We start from the raw sequence: 22201 nt of genomic DNA, 5'->3' as shown, positions 1-22201 counted from the left end.
CCAAAACCTCCCATCTATGGACTCCGCTTACACTTCTTTTTGCCTTGGAAAGGCTGCCAACATCATCAAAGACCTCTCCCACCCCAGTAATTCTCTCTTCCAACCTCTTCCATCAGGCAGAAGATACAGAAGCTTGAACATATGCACTAACAGGTTCAAGAACAGCCTTCTGTTATTAGACTGCTGAATGGGCCTAACTTCAAATAATGTTGATGTTGCTAACGCTGAGCTTGCTTTGCTCACCTCCTGTGAAGCCATAACCTTGTATGCCTTACTCTGTCTAAGCACCCAATGATCTGCCTACTCGCAAATCAAAGCTTTTCACTCTACTTAGGTACAGTGAAATAAACCAATACTACAGTAAATCAGATCAAAACAAATATTAGCAGTCCTATATTGACACTCAGAAGATAGGATGGAATAACTGCACTGGCATGAGTTTTAAATCTCCTAACTCATATTTACAGGGAGAAGGCGGGAAAGTGGAGTTGAGGATTATCAGATCAGCCATAATCTCATTGAATGGCAGAGCAGAGTTGAATGCCCTCTTTCAGCTCCTATCTTATGTTACTGGAGAACTGTAATGCAAAGATCAGGATAATATATTGTATAATAGTGTGCAACTAGAAAAGTTTATTAGAATTGCAGACAATAGTCATTATTAGATGAGGTAGAACCAGAGAGAGTTGCAGCAGACTCAAAGTTAATAGCCTCTTCAGTATACGGCTGATCCTTGATACCCAGACCTCATAGTGGGCAACATTATGAGGACAGAGCAACTACCTACGGAGGTCGATGGTGTCAGCTCTGACCAGAACTCGTCGGCTAAATTGACGAGGGTCTATGGTCAAACTACATCGGAATGCAGGATCTGTGACCGCATATGTCTTGCAGAATAAGCAATGAGACAGTCAGGTTTTGCTATCAGTGCATCACAGAGTTTGTTCGGCAATAAATATACGGTCAAGCATTCCTTCAATACACAAGCAGTAAAACAAAACAGATTCAGTCTTTCATTGGCTGCACATCCTGCACTGGCAATAAGCCATTTCCCAGTATAACCACTCCGGACTGAATGGCCTCCTTTGCTTTGTCAGCTGCGTTGAGACTGTGGGGACGGAAAGCTGACTAGTTTGGCCTCGCTGACCTGACCCCTCTTGCTCCGGTGGGTGCGTGCCTGTGACTTGCCAGACACATGAAAAATGTGAAGGGAATTTCGATACAAATTCGCAGATTGCCTCCGTTTTCCAGAGGACTGGGGGTGGGCGGGGTTGGGGGCGTGTTTTTTTTTGTTTGTTTTCTGGGAGTTTAGGTCTGATTGACGGCTTCGGGGCTGAGCTGTCCGGAATATTCATTCCCCCGCCTCGCAGACTCGCTCTGTTCCTCGGAATGTGTGCTGAATATTTCCTGTCAGGCAGAGCGGTACAGTGAGACACTCGGGGATTGACTGTGTTGTGTGTGCGTGCGGGAGAAAGACTCAAAATCCAGTCTCTGTTGGAGGGAAGTTCTCTTCTAAGATTGAACCTTTTCGGACTTCAGGGAGGATCCGCGCGGAAGATGTAAGTACTGGCTGAAATAGAATGGCACTTTAGGAGTTTCACAAATTAAGTCCTTATTTTTTAAAACATATAATTATTAGGGCAAACAATTATGGATACATAGCTTTTAAATTTATTTTTCCCAGTTAGTTTATAAAAGAGTTCCACGGGATTATGGTTTTCCAAAACAATCGTGAAGACCAGTTTTGATTGTTTAGTGGCGTTTCACGTCCTCTTATTGATTAAAAAGTTGTTTAAGGATCTAGTTCATTAAACAATTCCCCGCTGTTTAAGGTGGTTGCCAAGCTCAGATTCCAGACACATTTGACGCCGACAACGCTTTCTTCAGAGCAGGCTTCCTCCAACTGGACTATCCCGACAGACGTTCAAATGGCAACTTTTGTTAAAAAAAAAATCCGATTTAATAAACAGTTCTTTTTTAAACCTCTTGTTTCAATCAGGGTTTCCCAGAAGGGAGGAAGGCAGCATGAATAAGACGGCTTCAGAAGAGCTCAGCCGAAGTTCAATGGAATAATTATTACCGAGGAAAAAGAGTCTGCAGAGGGATCTGTGGCATTGCTAGGGGAGATGTCTTCAAGTCTAACTTGTGTCGGGATGCTGTGGGCTACGCTGTCCCTGCTGTGTGCTGCAGCCTCCTGCACCGGCTTCTTTATGCCCTACTGGCTGCTGGGCTCCCAACTCGACAAGCCGGTCAGTTTCGGCGTGTTCCGCCGCTGCACCTACCCGGTGCGCCAGGAGGGTCAGCTGCAGTCGGTGGTCATGGTGGAGCAGTGCGGCAGATACGCCTCTTTCCTGGGCATCCCCAGCCTGGCCTGGAAGATCTGTTCGGTGGTGACCGGGGTGGGATGCGGTCTCCTCCTGCTGGTGGCGCTCACCGCGCTCATGGGCTGCTGTGTTTCCGAGCTCATCTCCAGGACAGTGGGCAGGGTGGCTGGAGGCATTCAGTTCGTGGGAGGTAAGTGCCTTCAAGTGACACAGAGGACTGACTCTGCGTGTGTGTGTGTGTGTATGTGCGCAAAATGGGTCTCAGCAGGGGACCACCACTCATTTTCATCTACTGCTCCTTGAAAATAGCATCTACAGTTTAGTTAACTGTAGACTGTCACGCCGTACGTTTGTTGTGAGAGACATTAATCCTTACTATGAACATGCCCTCAGACATCAGATTGGAGTCAGAATAGTAGTTTCGTGAAATCCCATCTCCTATTTCCATATGCTTCAATATGACACATTATTGTTCATTTGCAATGACCATAATCATAAGCCTTGAAGAAAATGCAGGGCAGGTTAGACAGCATTCAGATGTAGAGATAGCTTTTGTTATTTACAGTTATCCTTGCTTTTATTGATGTACTTGATTCATTTATGTATGCTCTCCCTGCCTCAATGGACTAGTGGTGTGCTGTGTTTTGCTTCACAGAAAAGTGTTTTGCACCAGGAGGATTTGAGCAGCTAATCTGTGCTGACATTTCGGTGCAGTGCTGAGGGGCTGTTTACACTGTTAGAGGTGTTTTATTTTTGATGAGCCTCCAGGTATCCGATGAGGTCTGTGCAAAAGATCCTGTGTTACTATTCCAATAATAAGCAGCAGAGCTTTTGGGTCCTTTGTCAACAAATACCACTTAAGGGGGTTATCATCATAGAATCACAATGTTTACAGCAGAGAAGGAGCCTTTCAGTCAATCATGTCTGTTCCTGAGGGAACAATTCACCTAGTGCTCCTCCCCTGCCTTCTTTCCATAACTCTGTACATTCCTCCATTAAGGTTAATCAATTCCTTCTTGAATTCTGTGGTGGAACCTACCTCCAGCTTACTCCCAGGCAGTCCATTCTAGATCCTAACCACTGATGTGTTAAAAAGCTTCTCCACATATCATTATTACTTTTGCCAGTTAGCTTAAATCTGTGCCATCTTGTTCACCAATTGGAATAGTTTATTTACCCTATCTATGCTGCCCATACCCATGTGACTTTGAAGACCTTTATAAATATCCTCTCCATCTTCACTGCTCTGATGAAAATAATCCAAACTTCTCCAATCTAAGTACTGGAGGTTCCTCATTCCTGGAACCATTCCTGTGAATCGTTTTTACATCCTTTTTTGTGTCAGCTTATTGGTATTTGACTATCTTGAGGAAATTGGAAATGACAAAGTAATTCATTGGTTTTGAAGCACTTTGGGATGTCCTAAAGACATGTAAGCTATTTTATAAATGCAATATCAATTTTTCTCTGAATACATTGGGACTAACTTTACTGAAGAAAAAAATCTTAAAATCTAATCATTTCAGTCACATTTATGAAGACAGATGGTAAGCCTGCCAAAAAGTATTATAGGATATGAAACAGTATGGTAAACTGAATAATGGTTTTACTGAAATTGGTTTAATGAGATTCGGAATAATGAACCACAGAAGAACAGCGATTGACTGGGTTGGGAAGAAGCCAAACTGCTTATGTTGTACTCTCGAAACTTGATGATGCCAGATACAGGAAGCACTCTGATTCCTAAAGGATGGGAAAGCAATCACCTTGTATCTTCATTGCGTTTGAAAGCAATTGCTGTAAAAATCTGACTTGCATGAAAGCATAAATAAACATAATTGTAAAAGCAATAATGAAATAAGAAGAGTTATGCAAAACTGAAAACTCCTTTGTCGACATAAAAGCAGCTCATTCTGGATGCACCGTTATGTATAGTTGTGGACAGAATTACATGTGTATGTTCAGCTTGAATTCAGTTTAAATCTCACTGTGGTTATGTGTAGTAGCTTAGAACCTGCATGAACATATGTAAGGTCATCGTGTGGAAGTCTGATGTAGCATTGCCAGTTACTCTTTTGATTTATATGTTTTCTTCCAAGTTTTTGCATTGGTGATTATGTCAAAGATTTTGGAAAAAGTCAGATGTACATTGTCATTGCTATTGATTCTCATTCCAAAATGCTAAGGAAGTGTTATCCTTGAGAGTTAAATGAAGGATTTAGTAAGCATGGTTACATAGCAGGTTCCCAGATAAAAATACAAGTGACAAATCTCCAAATAATCAGCTTCATGACAGAACCAGAAAGTGCTGAATAAACTCGGCAGATCTGGCAGCCTCTGTGCAGAGAGAAACAGAATTAACATTTTCATCTCTGAAACCAAAGGGGGCCGGAAAATGAAGGTTTTTATGCTGTTGGCAAAGTGAGATGAGGAGTGAGTGGACCAGCTGGTGAGGGTGCCCAGAGCAAAAACCAAAAGGAAAGAAATAGATAAGAATAGGTTCTACCTGTGAGTGTTAAAAATAGTAAATAGGTCAGCTCTGCAGAGGGGAATTCCATGCAAATGTGATATTGAGTGAAAGAGAATTGTGTAATTAAAGTGGAGGGTAGTATTCTTACTCTGAACTTGTTGAAGTTAATGTTGAATCTGGAACACTAAAGTGCGTGAGCATAAAATGAAGTGCTGATCCTCCAATTTGCATTGGGCTTTCATAGAATTCTGCTGCAATTGATTGATTTATTGTCACATGTATAGTGAAAGGCTTTGTTTGCAAGCAGTACAGACAGATCATAGTAAGCAAGGATGTACAGATTAAAGAAACTTAGACAGAGGCATACAGGTTACATGCACAAGGTATGCAAGATCAACATTAGCAAGATCAGCATTGTTGGAGGCCAGAGAGTCCATTCATCAGTCTAATAACAATTGGGAAGAAGCTATTCTTGAACCTACTGGTCTGCGTGTTCAGGGTTCATGTATCTTTTACCTGCCAGAAGAGGTTGTAGGAGATCATTACTGGGTGTGATGGGTCTTTGATGATGTTGGAAGTCTTTCTGCAGCAGCGAGAAATGTAAATGGAGTCCATGGATGGAAGGTTGGCTTCCATAATGATCTGCCAGCAGTTCAGTAGTTTCTTACAGTCCTGGGCAGAGCAGTTGCCATTCTAGACTGTTATGCACCCGGACAGTATGCTTTCCATTGTGCATCTGTAGAAGTAGCCTTCTTCTCCAGCACTTTATACTTTTTTCAGATCACCAGCCATCTGCAGTATTTTGCTTCTATTGATAAGATCACTTTTGTTGTCCCAGATGTCCATACTCTTCAAAACATACAGCCCTCCTAGATTTCTCAAGTCTTCTTCCAAAGATTCTGTTGTGCAATAGTTTATAATTGCACAGGTGCAGCCTGCCATGCAGCTTAGTTGGTATGGCTTAGACCAAATGGAACGAGGCTAATTATACTTTAATTAAGGGATAATTGAGTGAGATCTGGATATGGATACATGTGGAACAAGTAGTCCGTATGTTGAGTTTTGTATTGTATAAGCTGAAATAAAACTGATTAGAAAAGCATATACCTGGACTTTGACTAATCTTTAATCTTTGGCATTTAATCTGGCACTTTAGCAAATTGGATTCTTTTCACATGTGAACTAGACAATACGTTGTGTCAAAACATTAGGAACAAGAACCCATGTTAATTTTTCATACAACTTGTCCAGAGATGCTGAGCTAAATCTGTGGTTCAGCTGCACATTAAGTGACCTATTTACCTGCCAACATTTCAGAGAATTGTGCATGGTATGATTTTAATAAAGCAATGTATTTTTGTAACTCTTAACGTTCAACAACATCAGTTTCAGCTGTGCTGCAGTGTCAGCTAGCCAGTGGTAAATTTAATAAAATAATATCCCTGCTGTTACGACATTGCAATGACAGAGTGATACCACAGTACTGCTTAAACCAACCATGAACTTATAAAAACTACAAAAGACTATGGAAATACAATGCTGTTCTCTATTGAAAAAATCAAAATGCCACTCACTGCAACTTTGGAAAGTATTTCAGGTCTGTAACATTATAAATGTTAAGCTAAGTGATGAATATCAATTATATTCCTGTATGAGAATAAGCTGATTGCACCCCCTTTCTGAATAAAATGAATGAAGGTATGCTTTTCATTGTGAACTGTTGTAACTATTAGATTGTGGTTGATTTGTAAGCATTTGTGGTTCATTCATACCCATTCTCAACATTTGTACTGAAGAATTAATAACAACCGTTCAGAACTCTGATGCTTATTGTTTATGTTGCCAGTTCTGCTCTGGATGCTATCGCTGGAATCAGCCAGGCCAGCATTTGACCTTTTATGCTTAGTTTTGAATTGGGTTACAAAAGCAGCAGAACTTTGATGTGCTCTTTTGAAGAGGCTGGTTTGTAACACCACCCTCTCATTACCCTTTTCTTTCTTTATCCATTGACTACACCTGTGAGATTTGACTATTTCAGTATTGGCATCATGTGGTCAAAATGAGGAAAAAAATGGCTACATATGTAGATCACAAAATAAGAAAGAGAAGTGAACTGCTTAACATTGTTGCACAAATGTAATTACAGGTATACTACTAACACAAAAAGAAGGATTAATTTGGACATATTGCAGAGCATATACACTTACATTCAGACATAAGGATGGTTTTTGAAATTGAGTCTGCATGGGATTGCCTCAAAATGTATGAGAATTCTTCCTCGATACACAGAATTTAAGCGCAAAGAAGAGGTTGCAATTTAAACTCATATGAGAGAAAGGAAATGGGATGAGGAGTGGTGGTCCTGGCAGTCAGTTAATAAAATAAAAACATTGTTAATTTTAAAACTGGACAGTTACGAAACAAGTGTTAGATAAATTAAATCATGCGTTCACAAGCCCTCCTCTGGACTTATCCAGGCACTTACAAATTAGAAATTTAATTGTCAATAAATGTGCAAGTGGGTTAATGAGTACCTAGGTATTAATCGGAGGACATGGTTGTATTTTGTCATAGCTCAGCAAAATGTAATCATTTCACAGGTTTACTTTTGTTTCATTTTCACTCGTGAGCACATAGAAAATGCGAAGACTCAAAAATACGCAGAAAAGTAAGCATAGTTCACAAGAAAAAATATAATAATTTGGTAACATTGTGTGAAATTGGAAGAAGATGCAAGTTAAAATGGACTGCGTTGACCTTTTTATAATTCTAAAATGTTGGTGTTTATGCTGTAGCTGCATACAATATCTTTTCTACATATTGTTGGGTATGAAATCACGAGTTATTGCTAAACTCTACACTAATTTGATTTGTAATGACTGTTGCTAGGCATCAGTGTACATTGTGTTAATTGACCACACATCTCATTTGTATTGAATGAGAATTTCTTTGGATTCATTTAAGCAGGCCCCGCTTATACAAATATCTAATTACAAAATGTAGTGTGCATACAGTATGAAATATTTGTTTGTGTAACATTTTTGAAAATCTTGCTAATTTGCAGCAGGAAGTTTGCAACTTAGCCAATAGAAATGGATGACAGAGAGTAAAAATGCCCACTGCGCCTTCTCAGTGTTATCTGGAACTATAACATAAGCGATTCACGCCAGGTCAGTCTAAGTGCCTGATCTGAATTTCCTGCTGACTTTAGCTGCAAATCAAAAGTCTCGAATGCATTGCGTAGGGAATTTAATACCTTGCAACCCAAGAATTGAGTCTGGCGATCTTCTGTATAAGGCCTGTGGGGAATATCATGTTCAGATTGTGCCATGCTGCAGGGCTAAAAGTATAAATTGAATTTGAGTCTAGCAGACAGTGCAATGGGATGATACAGCAGTCTGAGTTTCTCATGTTTATAACCAGTGTTTGAAACCGGTCAATACTTGAGACATTCAGCCCAATACAAGGGAGTTTAGAGACTACTCGATAACATATGTTAATAATTCATAAATTACTGCTCTATGTTCAGTTCCTCTGTGTTGATTTTATATTCTGCAATTAATAGAAAAGAAATTCACTTCATCTGCAGGTTGTTGTAGAGCAGAGATGCAGCAGGGATGGTGTTATAACAACTTAACAGGGATGTATTGATTTGAGACCTGAAATTTGCACCAACAGATGTGTTTTTCCATTGATCTGGATTGAGCTTAAAATGTCTATTTACACAACTGTTTTTACATCACAATATCAAATGCAGTTTTGAACAAAATTATTTTTGACACCGTTTTCTTCATACCCTCTAGTCCACTTCTCACGCCAAGTTAAACGTACCTAGTTATGATTTGTGGCACAGAGTGACAGGAGATTTTCATGAGACAGTTGACATCAATACAGTATGGAAATCTGAAATCAGTAATGGAGGATTTTACGCTATTTAAATTAGCAATTGTGAATTAATGCCCGCAGAGCAAACTCTTAGATTTGCTTCATGTGTATCTTGTCATTACATGCTTCTGCTTCATTGCTTGGTTACCTCAAATACCAATTTACCTTTCTGTTAATTTCCTCTGTGTATGTCTATATGCATTAAACAATTATTGGTATCATAAGCACTGCCCATTTGCTGCTGCTTACATTACAGCCTTCTTTCTTGTTCAAACCAGGGCGGCACGGTGGCACAGTGGTTAGCACTGCTGCCTCACAGTACCAGAGACCTGGGTTCAATTTCTGCCTCAGACTGTGTGCACGTTCTCCCTGTGTCTGCGTGGGTTTCCTCCGGGTGCTCCGGTTTCCTCCCACAGTCCAAAGATGACAGGTTAGGTGAATTGGCCATGCTAAATTGCCCCTAGTGTTAGGTAAGGGGTAAATGTAGGGGTATGGGTGGGTTGCGCTTCGACGGGGCGGTGTGGACTTGTTGGGCCGAAGGGCCTGTTTCCACACTGTAAGTAATCTAATCTAATCTAATTAAAGCTAACAGCATCAGAACACACCACCCCATGAAATGAAAGCTTAGAAAAAGTTCACAGTCATCAAGAATCTTTGCTATCTTATTGCTTCATCCTATTACCTGCATTTCATCAAAACAGTTGAAAAATATGAATATAAATACCTAATAAGTTACAAGAGAGACAAGAATGGAATTGGACCACTGGAAAACGAGGCTGGAGAAGTAGTAATAAGGAGCAAAGAAATGCCGACGGAACTGAATAGGTACTTTACATCAGTCTTCACGTTGGAAGATATCAGTAGCAAACCAGAACTTCAAGTGTCAGGGGACATAGGTGAGTGGAGTGGCCATGCCTAAGATGCTGGGAAAGCTGAAAGATCTGAAGGTGGATAAATCACCCTGACCAGATGGATAACATCCTGGGATTCTGCAGGAGATAGCTGAAGGGATGGTGGAGCCATTTTTCAGAAATAACTGGAGTCAGGGGGGTCACAGAAGACTGGAAAATGTTTTAATTTAACACTCCTGTTTAAGAAGGGAGGGAGACAGAAGACAGAATACTATAGGCTGGTTAGCCTGACCTTGGTCATTGGTAACATATAAAGAATCTATTATTGAGGAGATTCTGGAGTAATTGGTAAAATAGGGCTGAATCAGCCTGTCTTTATCATGCATGACAGATCTCTTAGAATTCTTTGAGGATGTAATGAGCAAGTTAGGTGAAAGAAAGCCAGTGGATTTGATCGGTTTGATCAAAGGCTTTGACAAGATGCCACACAGGACGCTTTAAGATAGGACCCATCGTGTTAGGAGCCTGATATTGGCATGGATATAGGATTGGCTGACTGGCAGAAGGCAGAATATGGATAAACGGGTCTTTGTCAGAATGGCAGTCAGTGATTAACAGGGGTTGTATTGGGACCATAACTGTTTGTGTTGTAGATTAACATTCAGAACAAAAAAAACTGAGGGCATTGTTGCTGAGTTTGCAGATGATACAAAAATAGATGGAGGGACAAGAAATGTTGAGAAAGCAGAGAGGCTGCAAAAGAACCTGGACAGGTGAGAAGAGTGAGCAAAGAAATGGCAGATGGAATACAATGTGAGAAAGTGTAAGGTAATGCACTTTGGTAGGAAGAATTGAGACATAAGCTATTTTCAACATGGGCAAAGGCTTTGAAAATCTGAGGATTCTCAAGATTAACGTGGGTTCATTTGGCAGATAGAAATGCAAATGTAACGTTAGCATTCATTTCAAGAGGACTAGAACACAAGAACAGAGGTGTACTGTTGAGACTGTATAAGGCTCCGTTCAGATCGCATTGGGAAAAGTAAGCAGTTTTGGGCCCCATATCTAAGGGAAAGATGTGCTCACGTTAAAAGGGGTCCAAAGGAGGTTTACAAAAATGATCCAGTTGTTGAAGGGCGGTTGAGAATTTTGAATCTGTATTTGATGGGGTTTTTAAAGATGATGGGGTGACTCAATGAAACTGATAAAATACTGAGACGCTAGAGTAGACCTGGAGAAGATGTTTCTGCTCATCAGAGAGATTAGGACCTGAGAGCATAGCTTCAGAATGAAGGAACAACCCTTTAGAACTGAGTGAGGAGGAATTTCTCCAGTCAGAGGGTGGTTAATCTGCAGAATTCATTACCATAGAAGGCTGTGGAGGCCAAGTCATTGAGTATCTTTATGACAGTGATAGATAAATTCTTGATTGGTAGGGGGATCAAAGGTTATGGAGAGAAGACAGAATGGGGTAGAGAAATATATCAGCCATGATCGAATGACAGAGCAGACTTGATGGGCCAAATGGCCTAATTATGCTCCCTATTTCTTATGTCTTTAAGGGATTTCTACATGGTGCTGATTGTGCATTTGCTGTTTCAGTGGAGATAATTTACTTTTCAAGTTATGTCAACCCATCTCCATTCTAAATATTGTGTTATCTTCAGAAACCTGTGAATGCATACTTTCCCACTTGGTTTTCATGCAAAACATGAATGTCCATCCATATGTATGTCATGATTATTTCCTCGCTGAATCATTAACAAAATTCTGTGATGTCACAACCCTGTCCCCTTGCTTCTGATGAAACTGGTGGCAAATACACTTTAAAAACAGGTTACTGAAGCGTATCCTACTTATGTTAGCAATTATCTGCATTTAAATGTTTGAAAGCATTCATACAGAGGGAATGGGACGGTATGTACGGAGGAAGGAGCTACTTGCCAGAACTAGGTCACGAAGTTCAAAATTCAGCAGAAACTTCACTGCAGAAAGAGGATGCTGGGCATTGGATTGTGCATATCTCAGTTCTGATTTGTTGTATATAATTTTGAGTTGTGTTGGCAGTCAAAGTATATGTCCTTGACTTCATTTTGAGGGTTTTCCATAAAATGTGTCCAGTCAACTAATGTTTCCCTCCATGACATCTCTTTATCTTTAATGCAAGGTGGCATGCCACGATTTATGCACTTGACAGGGGTCATTAGATTTGTTTAGAGTTAACTTCTGACTCTTTATGGTTTCATGGTTTTCAGTCTTTGCGACTTGAGTATTTTGTACTCCTTTAGGCAAACTAATTTTGTGAACCAGCGAAGTGGAAATGAAAGTATATGTTATATATTCAGGAGGAAGTGAATAAAATCTCATCTTCATCCATATAGATATAGTTTTGCTCTTATAACAGGTGTTTTTAGAAAAAAGCAAAACACACTGGATTCTGGATATTTGAAATCAAAAGCAAAAAATGTTCCAATGGCCCTGTAGAAGAGTCATATTCTCAAATGTTAACTGTTTCTCTCTCCACAGATGCTGCCAGACCTGCTGAATTTTTCCAGCACATTCTCTTTGTATTCTTTTTAGACATTTGAGCATGCATTCCAAGAAAAAATGTTTGCTTCATTTTCTTTAAATCCAAGCAACTTTTTCTGAGAGGAATCCGTTTTCCACTTTTTAGTAATTCCGTGTGCTAAGAGGACATGAGGTTCAAACCATACTGTGAAGACTGCAATGCAGCACTAAGGGAATACTGCATTGTTAGAAAGGATGCGTGTCACTTATTGCAAACTGAAAGCCCTGTTTCTCTTATTGTGTTAATGTAAAAGATTCCATTGTGTAGCTGAGAAGCAACAAAGCTCTGCTGGTATTCTGGTCAATCACCGATGCTACACCACCAAAAAACATTATTGCCATTTCTTCCTAATATTTATGGAACCATGTTACTTGCAGATTGGCTGACTTAATTCCCTAAATTACTATAAGTGTTTTGTTGTCCTTTATTCTTTGATAGGGTGTGGATGTCAATGTGTTGCCCTTCCCTAATTGCCTTTGAACTGAGTGGCTTGCTAGCCATTTCAGAGGGCAGTGCAGAGTCAACCACATTGCTTTGGGTGTGAGGTTACATGTAGACCAGACGAGGAAAAATTGGCAGATTTCCTTCCTTTAAGGAGAATTGTAAATTTCACTAGTGACCAGTCCAGTGATAATACCACTATGCCATCATACCTCCACTTCTCATAGACTGCGTAGCAGTTTGGGGAATCCTGAGGATGTGAAAGGTGTTTAGTGAATCCATCCTTTTTATGGTTGCTAGGCACTGTCTAATATATTGACCAAAGGGGTGCTATCTATACCTAAATATCAACAAGCTTGTCACCAAAGGCACGGCACTGCCAATGTTAATCCTGCTCCACCTGTCTTCCATCACATGTATATACTTACCGTAAGAAATGTTGCAAATTGATCAGATATAGCAGTATGGTTTTCTCTTTCCTACATCAGTAATTCCCATGCTAGTTGTCATGTTCTGTTAATACTGCCTTAACAGAAATTAGCTATCTTAGGACAGATTGAACTGGGGACTTAATGGACTCTGCTATTTACTACAGAAACCTGTCTAATTAATTGGAGAGAGATAAATTTCAATTAATTTTTTTGTCCAATATTTTATGCAAGGGGTCTCCTCAGAGCAAGGGAGAAAAACCAAAGGGAGAACAAAATAACATTGTTAACATAAACCTTCTAGCATTGACAAGCACAATTTACTTGTAATTTAATGCTTCTGACCTTAAATTAGCTGATAAATCTTGTTAAAGTACAAAATTCCAACGTGTTATTTATATTGTTTCATTCAAATTACGACACCAACTGACGGACATTTGAATTAGGAGCGTGAATAAAGCACTCAACTCTTCGAATCTGCTGTGCCATTCAATATGATCATGGCTGATTTTAACCTCAACTTCATCTTCCTGCCTACACCAATAACCTTTCACCCCATGCTTACCTACCACTGTCAAAAGTTTTAAAATTCAATTATTCTGTCTTCACTGCTTTTTGAGGAAGAAACTGTGAAATTGTCCAAATGTGTTAATTGCAAAAGCGTAGCACGCAAGTTTCCGAAGATTTGGTGCCCTCTGTGAGAAAAAGAAACTTCTTATTCCTGCCTGAAAGAGGCAATCTTTACTTTTTAAATAGTGACTTCCAGTTCTAGATTCTCTCACCAGAGGAAACATCTTTTTCTACATCTACTCGGTGAAGTCTGGTCAGGTTCTTATATGTTTCAGTGAAGTCGCCTCTTACTTTTCTAAATTTGGACAAATAAAGGTCTGGCTTGTTCAGCTTTCCTTTGTCAGACAATTCACCTATTCCAGGTTTTGGTCGGGTAAACCTTTCTCCCAACAGCATCCGCTGTGCTAACGTCATCCTTAATCAAAAGAACCACCTCTCAACCTTTTTCTAGATTCCTGTTCTTAAATGTCACGTGCACTTCAATATTCCTGTCCAATCAATGTCATTCTTCAACCATGTCTCTATAAAGGCTATTTGATCTTACTTGCTTGTCTCAAATTGTATTGTCAGTTCATCTGTTTGTTTTGAACGTTACATGCATTCAGATAAAGAGTCTTAATTTTTAAAAAAATATTTTTGAAACTTCTAGTTTTATCAGCTGATTTACTCTTACATCTGTAATTTCATTTTTATATAGCAACTTTACTATCTGAAGGATCCTCAGATGCTTTGTTGGAATATTATCAAACAGTTTGACACCAAGCTATGTTAGGGGCTACTAGGACAGGATTGGTACATTGTTCAAAACTGCTCGTGAAAATAAATGGCTGAATTATCAGCAGTAGATTGTACTTGAATAAGGCGACCTTATTTAACAAAAATGGAAATTGCTGCAGAAACTAAGCAGATCTGGCAGCATCTGTGAAGATAGAACAGAGTTACACTTCACATTGTTGGTTGCGGGAACGAGAAGTTGGAAGGAATGGAGAAAGTAAATTTTAGGTTTGGGTGCGACAAGGGAGCATAGAGGGAAGATCAATAAAAATGTGACAATTTAAAGCCCACAAATCTCTGACCATGTGCACTGAGGGATCTTGGGAACAAGCTTCAGGCTGTGTTCAGGGAAAACTTGGATTTGAGTGGGCTCCATGGCAGTCTTTGTGTTCTCACCAATTTACTTGGATCACTTTTGTTAAATTATTGGCTTGTCACAAAGTACTTTGTAAGCAAAGCATTGCAAATGGAGCAGAATTGAACAATTAATAGAAAGGTAAATATCATAAACAGGTAACATGCACTAACTCATAACAGACGAAAACACCTCGGAGCTTCGAACCCTAGAAGTTTATTTAAAAGTATCAGAAGTAATAAAAAGAACTTCACCAACAAGAAGTTTTTAATCACGAGATTTAATTTCACAATTTTTGGTGATATTAAAATTTTTGGTTCATGACATGGACAAACCACTATACATAATTGGTAATAATTATGCAGTTTAATTTGTCAAGTTGGTTTCTGTTATCTTCTTCTGGGACTTTATTATCTTCTTCTGGACTTTAAAATATCTTTCTTCTTATTTAGCCTTTGTTTCAGAATGATTCAAAGGATATTGTGTTGCTGTTGCTTGATGTGATCATACTGTCAGCTTTGACTCCATCTCATTGTGAACCCATCTCCTTTCATCATGCTTCAAAGGATTTTCAGATTGCAATATGTCTGTTTACTTATAATCTTCTGGATATGTAGAGGAGGTTTTAAAAACCAAATCCAATTTGTAACAAGTCTGAACACTGTAGAAAACTGATTTTAAAAATAGCGGATGATTCTGTGTTTTACGTATTCCAGTTTCTGGTTTAAAGAGATAATTTTATCTAATTGTTTTGGTTGTAATAGAATTGGCTTTACTACTAAACCTACATTCTAATTTAAAGTGCCAGCCTAGAAATTATAACCTGCTATATTGGTGCATGACGCACAACAATGTTTGGATAACATTCCTTTGGGCACTGTTTTTAATGGAAGGCAGTAGCCTATTTAAAATAAATGGACCAACATTTTATTTAAACAGTGGACAAAGGATTGTCATATAAATATTCAATGATTTCAATGCTAATACCAGAAAAAACTATTATTCCAGTCCTTATAGTTGCTAAAAATTAAATTACAGTATTATTTGCTGGGGACAACTATTTTGAATGTAGAGAGAGAGACAGCATTCAGACTGCAGCTGTGCTTTCTAATACAATCTCTCACCTACTCATGGCACAGTGACAGTTGCGATACTCACGTTATCAAGTCTGGCACCACAGCTGACTTAGAGGGAGTTGGGACTCAGCAATGAGTAAACTATTTAAAGTAGCATCTGAATGAATAAGAATGAAACATAAAATCAGTTTACAAAAATGTAGAAAAAATGAATAGCACTTCCTTGAGGTATTTAGAATAGTTCAAAGTCAATTATGCTTGTAGTTAGTGTGACTTAAAATATTTACCTTGTTCTGGTCCTATCCAGGAGTATCTGACCTTTTGCAGCAGCGAGTTGTATTACTGTACCTTTGCTTGTGATTGAACCTTGTCTGTTTAAATAACTTATGACTCAGGCAGCATCATAGAAAAATTCCTCAAACATCAGTCTCTCTTGGGACCCCTGGTCTAAAGTATTGAAATCTCTGTCACAATTTATGGATGGCACTGTGGTTAATACTGCTACCTCATAGTGCCAGGTACCCAGGTTTGATTCTAGCCTTGGGTGACTCTATGGAGTTTGCACGTTCTACTTGTGTCTGTGTGGGTTTCTTCCAGATGCTCTGGTTTCCTCCCACAGGCTAAAAGTGTGTGGGCTAGGTAGAATAGCTGTGGGAAATGCAGGGTTACAGGGATAGGGTTGGGGAATGGGTCTGGGTGGGATGTCATTACATACTATGGGAACTCTTGTGGCACAGTGATAGTGTTCCTATCTCTAGTCCAGAAGGTATTCCGGAACCTTTCTGAAAAGGTTGATTAAAATAACATATTCAAGTGGTATTTAAGGCAAGGTGTCAGAGAATTGCTGGCACCCTTGAAACTGTTTTAATGGAAAGCTTTAGTCCATTTAAAATAAATTGGCCAACGTTTCATTTAAACTGTGGACAGATTAAAGTCAGCAGCTACAAGAGAGAAAGCAAGCTTAAAAAAACTCATTTGAGAGTAGTTAATGACACTCAACATTCAGAGATTGGTAACATTTATAAGAGCCTACATCGTTTCCCATTATGCTGACAGTTTAATACATCTTATGTAATTGGTTTGTATTGCCCTCCAGTGTTTAGAGGGTTAACTAATGTTTATTAAAGGACTACATTGTTTTCAAAGGGGCACTCAGGATTGATTGGATTTTTCAAAGGCTGAAGCAGCTGTTTAAGCCTTTTCCTGTATGATCTGTATTGTCACACAGTTAATATATATTATCGCGTATTAATCCATTTAGTAACAGGATTTTAGATGACTTTAATGAAACTTGATGGGAAATTTTTAACTAAATGAAGGATAAATCTAAGAATAGCAATGCTATCAGTTGCTTAAATGTGCAGTACTTACCAATCTATAATTGTTTAATGAATGCAGGTTACAGCTGGTAATAAGGAGGGCAAATGAAATTTTAACAGTTGTTGCTCAGAAACAGAGTATAAAAGTAGGGAAGCATTGCTGCAACTGTAGAAGAGATTGCATCTGGAGGACTGCATGCAGTTTTGATCCCTTTCCTTGAGGAAGTATGTAATGGCATTGGTGGTTGTTCAGAGAAGATTTACTAGATTAAGCTCAGAGATTAAAGGCTTGTTTTATGACGAGAGATTAAACAGTTTAAGCCTGTACTTGCTAAAGTTTGAAGAATGAGAGAAGATCTAATTAAGGTATGTAAGATACGAAAGGGGATTGATAAAGAAAACATGAAGATGCTTCCTGTTGTGAGGTAGTCTAGAAGAACATATCATAGGGGTTCTCTTGTGGCACACCTACCCCTAGACTGGGAGCACCAGGTTCAAGTCTGACCTGCTCCAGTGGTGTGTAATGACATTGCTGGACAGGTTGATCAGAAAAATAGTTACATTTTTTTTTAAAAGTTAGGTGAGCTCCTAGTCTAAGGTTTGGCAGATTTAAAGTAAAAATGAGTTACTTCTCTCAAAGGGTTGTGAATTTATGGCATTGAACTGCAGAGAGTGGTGAATATCAGGATACTGAATAAATTTAAAGAAGGAGATAAGACAGATTTCTAATTAATGATGAGTTAAAGGGGAGTGGGCAGGAAAGTGGAGTTGAGGCTGAGATGAGATCAGCCATGATTGTATCAAATATTGGAGCAGGTTTGAGGAGCTGAATTGCCTTTTCCTGATTCTTATATTAAATATTACTGTTGATTGTCACAGATTTCAGTTGGGTAATTTATTGCAGGTGATGGCTGGAGAGCTGACAAGAAAACTTTATTCCCTACTTTCAGGCACTTAATTAGACTTCTCTTGTATCACAGACTTGGGAGTTTGGGTGGGGATGGTGAACATCTCCCAGTGGCAAGAGCTGTTAGCCAATCAGGCCATCAGCTGTCTGTTGCTTGGCATTGCCACAAAAGAGGGTGTGGCTACTGTGAATATGCTCCACCCTAATGCCCAAGATCACCAAAAGACTCAGTTCATTGGTGAGTGATGGTGGGGAGGAGTGTTGGAAAGAAGGGTAAATATTGTTAGCGATCAGCAGACTTCCACAACCTGGTAAAAACAAGGGCTGCAGATGCTGGAAACCAGATTCTAGACCTCCACAACCTCCCACTTCTGATGCTTGGCCCCTTCACCTAACAATGAGTACCTTTGAATGAAGAACCATCCTTGGAAGCCCACTGTTGGGCATACCTTTTTCGGTTTCTCACATTGTGAGCCACTGCCCCTTGCCAACTCACTATCCATCCACAACAGTATTAATTACCTGTATTGGGATGGGAAGGTGTTTCACAAACCTTCCCACCCAGACATAATTATTGGCAGTAGTAGATAGGCAGAAGTCTCCCTATCCACCACCTTCCCACATGATTAAATGCAATTCCCACTACCAAACACACTTTAGGAAGAGAGATTAAACAGTTTAAGCCTGTACTTGCTACAGTTTGAAGAATGAGAGAAGGTCTAATTAAGGTATGTAAGATACGAAAGGGGATTGATAAAGAAAACATGAAGATGCTTCCTATTGTGAGGTAGTCTAGAAGAACATGTCATAGGGGTTCTCTTGTGGCACACCTACCCCTAGACTGGGAGCACCAGGTTCAAGTCTGACCTGCTCCAGTGGTGTGTAATGATATTGCTGGACAGGTTGATCAGAAAAATTATTTCTAGCCAAAAGACTAGAATGTCAAAATGTTGTATGTTGGATTCTTTGAAGTATCTGAAAGATGATATAGCTTCCATGTTAAGTGTGCACAAAGATTATGACACTAGATGAAAGAGCTGATAAACTGGATTACTGTGATTGTGTCATATCTGTTGAACAGAAGTTCCTACTGATTTAGGAAATCATTTTCGATGCCTTACAAGCTGTATATGAATAGAATTGTGCAGCTATACCAGTTCTGGTTTCCTGAATAACAAGACAGACATAAACAAGAAGAATATCTAAATGAGAATTCATGGAGTATTTTAAATATCTAAATGGCAATTTGAAGAGTCTGATGTCAGTATGTGATCTCACCAATTAACCAAAGTCAGAAGTCACATGACACCAGGTTATAGTCCAACAGGTTTATGAAATCACAAGCTTTCGAAGCACAGCCCCTTCATCAGGTGAGGACTATAACCTGGTGTTGTGTAACTTCTGACTTTGTCCACCCCGCCAGCCTAATACCTCCATATCAATTAACCATTTATTGTACAATTTGCAGTACTTTTTTTTTTAGCATACTGATATGAACCTTGACACTTTAAGCTCACTTGATTAATGCAAAGTTATTGCTGTATCATCCAAATTGATTTTAGGATATTAGTGTTTTATTGGAATTTAAATCTATAAGCAATCCAAATGACCAGACTGACCATGATGGTGTTTGTGTGCCAAACGAGCCTCCTCCTTTCAACATAATATAACCATATTAAGCATATCCTTCTATCCTTTCTAGCTCGTGTACTGAGAACTTTCTTAAATATTTTTGGAATACTGTGTGTAATTCTGATCTCCCTGCTATTGAAAGGATGTTGTTAAACTTTAAACTTGAAAGGGTTCAGAAAAGATTTACATGGATGTTGCCAGGGTTGGAGGGAATGAGCTTTCGGGAGAGGCTGAATAATCTGGAGCTATTTTAATTGGAGCATTGGAGGCAGTGGGGTAACCTCAAAGAGGTTTATAAAATCATGAGGGGCATGATAAATAGACAAGGTCTTTTCTCCTGAGTTGGGGGAGCCCCAAACTAGAGGGCATAGATTTAGGGCGAGAGGGGAAAGATTTGAAAGGGACCTAAGGGGCAACTTTTTCATGCAAAGGGTGGTGCGCGTATGGAACAAACTGCCAGAGGAAGTGATGGAGACTGGTAGAATCACAACATTTAAAAGGCATCTGGATGGCTATATGAGTAGGAAGGATTGAAAGGGATACGGGCCAAATGTCCGTGGGAGTGGATTACTTTAGGATATCTGGTCAGCATGAACGAGTTGGACTGAAGGGTCTATTTCTGGGCTGTACATCTTTGACTCTATAAATGTATCCTATTCACCTCAAGTACTCCATAGAGTAACAAGATCCAACATTCCAAGCACACTCGTGTGTAAAACATTTTTTTTTAATTCTGTATTTACCATTAGATCTTAAAGCTGGAGTGGAACAAACAGTCAAGACTTCTGTATCTAACCAAACTTGCTACCTCCTCATTCACTCCCCACAATAGAGGCTGAGAGTAGTCAAGCTTTCCTTTGTGTTGAGAGTATTTTACTGAAAGATCAATTTTTTTGTTGAGGGTTACACATTTCTGGTTTTCGGGGCTCCTTTTCATTGTCCCAAACTCTCACTGGATTATGCAGTCACATACCATATAATCTCATGTCAATACAAATCCATAGGTATTTGGATTCATACATAAATAGAATTAGAAGAATTAAATTAATATCTTCAATAATCAACACCTCTGTATTAAATGTAATGCCACTACATACAAAGAAAACATTAATTTCCAAGACACCACAGCATCTAAATTGACATAGCAGTCTCAAGCTAACAAATTTGTTTTTCCCCAAAACAGCTGACTCATATTCCTACATACAAAAAGACATTGCCCTAAATATGCCTTCTAACGGGTCACAGCCAATCTTTTTCATTTCATATACATAAAGCTGGAAGGTTTCCACCCTATTAACTACCCTTTTTATTGCATTGCTGCTCTCAATCCCGGATTTAAATTTAACAATCGATCAAGCATTGACATTGTATTTCACTTTAATTGCTGCTTGCAGAAAAGCAGTCCAAACTTCGGCCACACTTTATGTGTAAGACGTGTTTCTTAATTTCATTCCTGAAAGATCTGGTTCTCACTTTTCAATTACATTCCTTAGTCTTTGACTGCTCTAAATTAGTTGATCACTCATCTCAATACATTTCCTTCATTACTGCAGTAACCACCTTCCAAAGTATTTAATTGACAAAAGATCAATTTAGGATGTTCTAAGGTCCTAGAAAGCAAAGCAAGAATGGAAACTATTCATTACTAATTGGGATCTTCGTATAAGCAAAGTGGTTGTGGTTTACCTCTAACCCACTCACTGCACTTCAAGTAATTTATAGTATGTATTATGTTTTGAGATATAATAATGCAGAAATGGAAATCATTCTAATGAAGTAAAATTGTTAAGTACTAAATTATCCAATTAAACTACTATTAATTTTATAGCATCCACTACATTTTTCCATACAGAATTTTCTGAACTTTTAAAGCTTTAAGCTACAGATACCAAATTCATATGCAAGGAATTCGCTACCTCAATGACTTCAGGTTTCACTAGTTCCCACCAATAGTCAGAGGGAAATTGAGAAACAAACTTGTAAGGAGATCTCAGCTATCTGTAAGACTAATAGGGTAGTTATGGTAGGGGATTTTAACTTTCCAAACATCGACTGGGACTGCCATAGTGTTAAAGGTTTAGATGGAGAGGAATTTATTAAGTGCGTACAAGACAACTTTCTGATTCAGTATGTGGATGTACCTCCTAGAGAGAGTGCAAAACTTGACCTACTCTTGGGAAATAAGGCAGGGCAGGTGACTGAGGTGTCAGTGGGGGAGCACTTTGGGGCAAGTGACCATAATTCTATTTGTTTTAAAATAGTGATGGAAAAGGATAGACCAGATCTAAAAGTTGAAGTTCTAAATTGGAGAAAGGCCAATTTTGACAGTATTAGGCAAGAACTTTCAAAAACTGATTGGACACAGATGTTCGCAGGGAAAGGGACGGCTGGAAAATGGGAAGCCTTCAGAAATGAGATAACAAGAATCCAGAGAAAATATATTCAAGTCAAGGTGAAAGGGAAGGCTGGTAGGTACAAGGAATGCTGGATGACTAAAGAAATTGAGGGTTTGATTTAGAAAAAGAAGGAAGCATATGTAAGGTATAGCCAGGATAGATCGAGTGAATCCTTAGAAGAGTATAAAGAAAGTAGGAGTATAC

At 39.1% G+C, this 22201-nt stretch overlaps 1 protein-coding gene across 2 annotated transcripts in view; it reads left to right on the top strand.

The window, feature by feature from the left end:
• Positions 1-753: 753 nt before the first annotated feature.
• LOC122550820 (LHFPL tetraspan subfamily member 6 protein-like) overlaps positions 754-22201 on the top strand; it is a 167331-nt gene continuing 145883 nt past the window's right edge. Inside the window, exons 1-2 of one of the 2 annotated variants that reach the window (XM_043692124.1) lie at positions 754-1559; positions 2000-2514. In XM_043692124.1, the coding sequence (XP_043548059.1) occupies positions 2127-2514 (388 nt within the window). In that variant the 5' untranslated portion in view covers positions 754-1559; positions 2000-2126. The remainder of the gene's footprint in view (positions 1560-1999; positions 2515-22201) is intronic. The other variant, XM_043692122.1, reaches the window with a different exon arrangement.

Source organism: Chiloscyllium plagiosum, chromosome 6 (assembly GCF_004010195.1).
Source record: "Chiloscyllium plagiosum isolate BGI_BamShark_2017 chromosome 6, ASM401019v2, whole genome shotgun sequence".
NCBI lineage: Eukaryota > Metazoa > Chordata > Chondrichthyes > Orectolobiformes > Hemiscylliidae > Chiloscyllium > Chiloscyllium plagiosum.
The sequence above is the reverse complement of the archived record's forward strand: the minus strand, read 5'-3'. Positions and strand labels throughout refer to the sequence as shown.